The sequence below is a fragment of the Panthera pardus genome, unplaced genomic scaffold, assembly GCF_024362965.1.
Source record: "Panthera pardus isolate Hobbes unplaced genomic scaffold, ASM2436296v1 HiC_scaffold_24, whole genome shotgun sequence".
Lineage (NCBI taxonomy): Eukaryota > Metazoa > Chordata > Mammalia > Carnivora > Felidae > Panthera > Panthera pardus.
The window spans coordinates 15,993,376-16,000,830 of NW_026526810.1; the positions used below are offsets into that span (position 1 = coordinate 15,993,376).

General features: G+C 50.9%; 1 protein-coding gene across 1 annotated transcript; it reads right to left on the minus strand.

The window, feature by feature from the left end:
• Nucleotides 1-351: 351 nt before the first annotated feature.
• LOC128772922 (uncharacterized) lies at nucleotides 352-5,741 on the minus strand. Its single transcript, XM_053888803.1, is given in 2 exon segments — nucleotides 352-3,501; nucleotides 3,504-5,741. Coding segments are annotated over 2 exon segments (5,310 nt in total). The 5' UTR covers nucleotides 5,679-5,741; the 3' UTR covers nucleotides 352-366.
• Nucleotides 5,742-7,455: the final 1,714 nt, after the last annotated feature.

The window sequence follows — 7,455 nt, forward strand, 5'->3', positions numbered from 1 at the left end:
GAGGCGCAGTCTGAGGTTTCTGTGATTTTCCCGGAAAAGGGGTCATGTCGGGGACATAGTCACTCAAGGTGGAGAACACAGAACAAGATGGAGTCAGCCGGCGTAGGCCCGCCCTTTCATTCCCCCCTTGTCATGTAACTTAGGGACCCAATCATGGGACCGGCTGCATTTATGGTGGCAAGGGGAACAGAGTTTGGAGGTTTACGCTAAGTTCTAGGAAGCATGTGTCCCTGGGGTGGCTCTGGGAGGTCTAATTAAGTATTGTCCCTGAGCTGGTATCTATGATCTGCCAGGTGATGTTTTGGGGGGTGTGGGGACTCCCGGTAGCATGAGCAATGACAAGCAGAGTTAACAGAGTTACCAATATTAGGTGGGTCGAATGCGCTGTAGCTTGAGCTTGAGCTTGAGCGGGTTGTGTTGGTCCCGACTGATGGCCCATCGCGTGACGAAGTCCTTCCAGATCGAGGAGGGGTCCGCTGGCCGAACGTGGGTGTGAAGGACCCAGGTCGCGATGCCGTCTACTTTGAGAGCGGTGGGGGTTGTCAGCACTACAATGTAGGGTCCCTTCCAGCGCGGCTCGAGAGTCTCTCGGTGGTGCCTCTTGACATAGACCCAGTCTCCCGGCTTGTACTGATGAGGTGTCGGGGTCGGGCCAGCCTCGTAGATGGCACGGAGGCGCGGCCAAATGTCCTCGTGCGCCCTCTGGAGCCCTCTCAAGGAAAGAAAAAGTTCTTGATCTTTAAATTCTGCAAGAAGTTCAGCTCGAAGGCTGGGAATAACAGGGGGTGGCCTGCCAAACATGATCTCGTAGGGAGTAAAACCCAGAGTGTAAGGAGTGTTTCTAACCTGGTAAAGGGTGTACGGTAGGAGAGTCACCCAGTCCCCACCAGTCTCCATGGTTAATTTGGTAAGGGTCTTTTTTAGGGTTCTATTCATTCTTTCTACCTGTCCTGAGCTCTGGGGCCTATAAGCACAATGTAATTTCCAGTTTGCCCCCACCGCCTTGGCTACTGCCTGTGTTACCTGCGAGATAAAAGCTGGTCCATTGTCTGATCCTACCATGGCAGGAAAACCATACCTGGGTAAGATGTCTTCTAGTAGCTTCTTAGCCACCATCTGAGCCGTTTCATGCTTGGTTGGGTATGCCTCCACCCAGCCAGAGAAGGTGTCTGTAAATACTAAAAGATATTTATAACCATACTTTCCTGGTTTGACTTCAGTGAAGTCGACTTCCCATTGGGCTCCCGGTCTGGTGCCTCTGAGCCTGGTTCCTTTTTTATTTGATGTGGCTTTCGCGTTGGTGAGTTGGCAGGTCTTGCAGGCAGATACAACTTGCTCTATTTTGGTGTCCTGTTGGTGAATCTTGATTCCGGAATGTCGGATTAAGTCTTTTAATTTTCGGGCCCCCATGTGAGTAGACCGATGCATGTGCTCTAATATTGAGACTCCGAGCCGGTCTGGCAGCACGAGCTCCTTGTTAGGTGTATACCACCATCCCTTTATCTCCTGGGCCATGGGGAGTTTCTTGATCCGCTGCAACTCCTCCTGGGAGTATTTGGGCTGGTCTGGTAAAACTGGGTCTCCCGGTTCCGGTAGTTGTATGGTCATGGTGGGGACTGGAGTAAGGGCTACTGCCTTGGCTGCCTGGTCAGCCTTTCGATTACCTCTAGCTACTGGATTATCAGCTTTTTGGTGCCCTTGGCAGTGGATAATGGCTAGCTTGGCAGGAAGCCATAAGGCCGTAAGCAGGTTAAGTATCTCCTGCTTATTTTTTATAGTCTGTCCTTCTGCCGTCAGTAACCCCCTCTCCTGATAAATTGCCCCATGAATATGAGCTGTGGCAAATGCATAATGGCTGTCTGTGTAGATGTTAAGCCGTTTTCCAGCTCCCAGCATCAGCGCCTTGGTGAGGGCTATGAACTCCGCTCGCTGGGCTGACGTTCCGGAGGGTAGAGCCTCCGCCCATACGGTGTCCGTTTTGGTGACCACCACTGCACCCGCATACCTGTGTCCATCTTGCACAAAGCTGCTGCCATCAGTGAACCAAGTAGCCTCGGCATCGGGGAGGGGCTGGTCGGTCAGGTCCGTCCGGAATCCATGTACTTGTTCCAGGATTCCCGCACAGTCATGTAGTGGAGCACCTAGGTCAGGGTCGGGCAGCAGGGTTGCAGGATTGAGGGCCGCACTGGGGTGGAACCGCACTCATGGAGGGTTGAGTAGGAGGCTCTGGTAATGAGTCATACGTGTATTGCTCATCCATCTATCAGGAGGCTGTTTCAGGACCCCTTCAATGGCGTGTGGGGTCGTGATCCAGATCTCCTGTCCTAGGGTCAGTTTGTCTGCATCCTTGACTAGGAGTGCTGTCGCCGCAATAATTCTTAGGCATGGCGGCCAGCCGGCAGCCACTGGGTCTAGTTTCTTAGACAGGTAAGCCACTGGGCGGTTCCAGGGGCCTAAGGCTTGAGTTAGAACCCCTTTTGCTATTCCCTTATGTTCGTCTACAAAGAGGTGGAAGGGTTTCGTAATGTCTGGTAGGCCCAGGGCTGGGGCACTTAGGAGGGCCTTTTTTAACCGATTAAAGGCAATTTCTTCTTTTTCAGTCCATTTAAATGTTTTCCCCTCTTTGGTAGCTTCATATAGGGGCCTGGCGATCTCAGCAAAACCTGGAACCCAGAGGCGGCAGTAGCCGGCTGATCCTAGGAATTCCCTCACTTCTCTTCGGGAGGTGGGAGTAGGGATCTTTAGGACAGTTTCTTTTCTGGCATCTGATAACCGCCGCTGTCCGCCCTCCAGGATATATCCCAGGTAACTTACCCTCTCCCTGCATATCTGAGCCTTCTTCGCGGATGCCCGGTACCCTAAAGCCCCCAGGGTAGCCAGCAGGTCCTGGGTCCCTTGCTCACAGTCTTTGGCCGTGTCGGCAGCAATCAGGATGTCATCTACGTACTGTAGGAGGGTGAGGCCAGGGTGCTCCCTTCTGTACTCACCCAGGTCCTCGTGTAGTGCCTCGTCGAAGATGGTGGGTGAATTTTTGAATCCCTGAGGTAGCCGTGTCCAGGTGAGTTGCCCACTGTAGCCCTCCTCCGGATCATGCCACTCGAAGGCGAACAGGGGTTGGCTCTGGGGTGCCAGCGGCAGACTGCAGAAGGCGTCCTTTAAATCTAGTACAGTATACCAGACCCTGGAGGGCGCCAAGGAGCTCAAGAGAGTATATGGGTTGGGAACAGTTGGGTGTATGTCCGCGACCCTCTTATTTACTTCCCGGAGGTCTTGTACCGGTCGGTAGTCATTTGTGTGAGGCTTTTTGACCGGCAGTAAGGGGGTGTTCCAGGCAGACTGGCAAGGAACTAGTACCCCTAGGCTTTGTAGTCTCCGGATGTGTGGCTGGATCCCCTTCCGGGCCTCCTGGGACATGGGGTATTGTTTGATCCTTACCGGACTCTCTCCTGGCTTGAGCTCTACCAGGACTGGGGTCCTATGAGCAGCTACTCCCTTCCCCCCCCAGTCTCTGCCCAAACCGAGGGGAATTCTTGTAGCCATCTGTCTATATTATCTTCTCTCGGGAGCGCCTCCTGGTGGAGGAGGTATTCATCCTCCAGTTTCATGGTCAGTACCTGGATGGGGTGGCCCTTGCCATCGGTGACCTGAGGCCCCCCTTGTCTGAAAGTTATCTGAGCTCCAATCTTGGTCAGTAAGTCCCGTCCTAACAGTGGGTAGGGGCATTCTGGTATTACCATAAAGGAGTGGGATACCCGGCCCGTTCCCAAATCTACTGTTCTTCGGCTAGTCCATGAATACTGGCTCATACCAGTTGCCCCTTGTACCCAGGACTTCTTGCTGGCTAGTTTTCCTTGTGGGGTGCGGAGGACCGAATGTTGTGCTCCGGTGTCGACAAGGAAGTCAACAGGGTTCCCCTCCACTTTAAGAGTTACCCTGGGTTCGGGGAGAGGGTCCGAACCCCGACTCCCCTAATCACTTAGTTCATCTAGCTCTAGGACTTTTACTCGATCAGTCTTGCTTCCTTTCCCGCCGGCCCTTTTCAGACAATCTCGGGCCCAATGCCCTATCTCCTTGCAGTATGAGCACTGATCCTTCTGCAGCCTCTGCTTCCCCCCCTTGGTGGTTCTTTTACCTTTTCTTGCGTCGTCTGCCAGCTACCAGAGACGGCGGTCTCGTTCCTCAGGGGAGTCAGCAGTGGTAGCTAGTAGTATTCTGGCCAGGTCTCGAGTCTGCTTACTGCTGGCAGCCGCCATGGCGCAAGCCTGCTTGTCCTCAGGAAGCTCCCGGTTATTATATACCTTTTCGGCTACCACCAGTAAGTCCTGCAGACTTTTTTCTCCTAGTCTATCTATTTTCTGTAATTTTCTCCTAATGTCTATGGCCGATTGGTTTACAAAGGCCATGATAACAGCTGCCTTGCTTTCCGGAGCCTCTGGATCCATGGGGGTATAGGTACGGAATGCCTCCATGATCCGTTCTAAAAAGGCAGCCAGAGATTCATCTTTTCCCTGTTGTACATTTCCTACCTTGGCCAAATTGGTTGGCTTTCTAGCAGCCATTCGGAGACCCCCCATTAGAGTCTGGCGGTAGACCTGGAGCCTCTCCTTACCTTCTGCCGTGTTGAAATCCCACTGGGGCCGAGTTAAGGGGAAGGAGGCATCTATCTGAGCCTGGTTGGTGGTGGGATTCCCGTCTGTGCCCGGAACTAGTTTTCGGGCCTCGTTGACGATTCTTTCTCTTTCTTCAGTCGTGAACAGGACCTGCAAAAGCTGCTGGCAATCGTCCCACGTGGGCTGATGGGTAAAAAGAACAGAGTCTAATAAATCAATAAGCCCTGCCGGTTTCTCGGAAAACTTAGGATTCTGAGCTTTCCAATTGTAGAGGTCACTAGTGGCAAAAGGCCAATAGTGATGGGGCTGGTTCCCCTCCGCGTCTGGGGGTCCGGTGGCTCGCAGGGGCAGAATAGTGGAGTCGGCGGCGGAGGCGGATTGCTCCCTCTGAGCCCTTTGTCTGGTGAAGGGCGGGCTTCCCACTGGAGTGTTTCCGCCTCCCGCTCTCAGAACAGTGTCTGCCTCCCCCGGAGGGGGAGGATGGTGTTCTTCCAGCATCCTAGAGGGGTTATACGAGGGAGGAAAAATTAATTCTTCTTCAGTACCCCCCTGTAAGACAGGGTAGAGGGGTGCTGAAGGCTGGATAAGACTTTTCTTCTTCTTTGTCCCCTGCAAAGCAAGAATGGGTTTTGGCTCCGGAGGGAGCGGGGCTAGGAAGGGCTTAAGTCAAGAGGGTGGGTCTTCTACAAGGTCCTGCCAAGTGATAATGTAAGGGAGCTGATCAAGATGGCCCGTCTTAGGCTGAGAGATGATACTCCTGACTCGGTGGATGGTAGGGAGGTCGAAGGTCCCCTCTGGTGGCCATCCGACATTGAAAGTTGGCCACTCGCTAGAACAAAAAAACTGCCACCGACCCTTTCGGACTTCCACACTGAGGTTGTTAGCTCTTCCCCTCACATCCTTAAAGTGATCAATCATAATACTTAGAGGAGTAGTCTGAGTCTGTCCCATAACGTCCGTCCAGTAAGTCCACAGAACAAAACAGAGAAACACAAAAACAGACAAACAGAGGGCCCCTAGAAAATCTTCCAACTCCATGGAAGCAAAACTGAAAGCTAGCTTAGACATTTGAGGGGATTCCACGTCCCTCCAAAACCGATGAGGGGATTCCACGTCCCTCCAAAGACGACGGCCTCATGCCGACCAGCGGGAGCGACCCGCCTCGTCTCAGACCTTTGAGGGGATTCCACGTCCCTCCAGAAGGGAGAATCGGAATGTCTTCCGAAACTCCCGGCCCGTGGTCCTCCAATGTCTTCCGAAACTCCCGGCCCGTGGTCCTCCAGTGCGTCCACTTAGACCGCGTCGGGCACTACCAGAACTCCAGAAGTGAGCTCACACAGAAAAGACAGAACAAACAGACAGACACTAACCGTGGCCAGTCAGGCTCTCCGGGTCGGGGGTCCCTCAGGGGTCTTGGGGATCCAGGACGAGCCCCCAAATGTTATGCCCAGAATTCGTGATCCCCAAAGACCACTAGGGAGCCGAGTCCGATGCAAAAGCAAAAGAACCTTTATTCGAGCTAGCTCAAGCTCAATCCCCTACCTGCACCGACGCAGCGGTAAGATACCAGGGAGAGAGAGTGAGTTTCAAAAGCACAAAGGTTTTATAGGGGTCTAGGGGCAGTTGGTGAGGTAATGGCTGTGGCCTCAGCCGATTGGCTGGGGAAGGGTCGTGGCCTCGGCCGATTGGCTGGGGAAGGGTCGGAGTCCTGTTACGCAGGTCGCTGGGCGTGTTTTGATCAGAAAGTTTGAACGGGTGAGCGGGAGGTTACTCAAGGGGAGGAGGCGCAGTCTGAGGTTTCTGTGATTTTCCCGGAAAAGGGGTCATGTCGGGGACATAGTCACTCAAGGTGGAGAACACAGAACAAGATGGAGTCAGCCGGCGTAGGCCCGCCCTTTCACTGTTCAATTCATTGATCTGTTCTATTGTTTGGTATTCTATATTGTTTATTTCCACTGTAATCTTTATTATTTCTCTTCTTCTGGCTTTGAGGTTTCTTTACTGTTCTGCTTCTAGTTCCTTTAGGTGTAAGATTTGGTTTTATATTTAGTATTTTTATTGTTTCTTGAGATAGGCCAGGATTGCAATTTATTTTCCTCTTACAACTGCTTTTGCATCCCAAAGGGTTTTGACTGTCGTGTTTTCATTTTCATTTCTTTCCATATATATTTTTAATTTCTTCTTTAATTGTATGGTTGACCCACTCATTCTTTAGTAGAATGTTTTTTTTTTTAGCTTCCATTCATTTGGAGGCATTCCAAATTTTTTTCTTGTGTTTGATTGCAAGTGTCATAGCATTATGATCTGAAAGTATGGACGGTATGATCTCAATTCTTTTATATTTATTGAGGGCTGTTTTGTGACCCAGTATGTGATTTGTCTTGGAGAATATTCCATGTGCACTTGAGAAGAATGTGTATTCTGCTGCTTTTGGATGAAAAGTTCTGAATATGTGTCAAGTTTATCTGGTCTAGTATATCATTCAGGGTCATTGTTTTTCTATTTATCCTCTGCCTAGATGATACATCCATTGTTGTAAGTGTAGTATTCAATTCCCCTGCAATTAATTCTTACCAATAAAATTGCTTATGTTTGTGATTAATTGATTTATATATTTTGGTTCTAACAAGTAGGGGTGTAAAAATTTACAACTGTTCCTCTTCTTGATGGGCAGACCCCACAATTATGATATAATTCCCTTCTTCATCTCTTGTTACAGTCTTTAGTTTAAAATCTAGTTTGTCTTGTATAAATATGGCTACTCCAGCTTTACTTTGACTTTCAGTAACATGACCGATGGTTCTCCATCCCCTCACTTTCAGTCTGAAGGTGTCCTCAGGTCTAA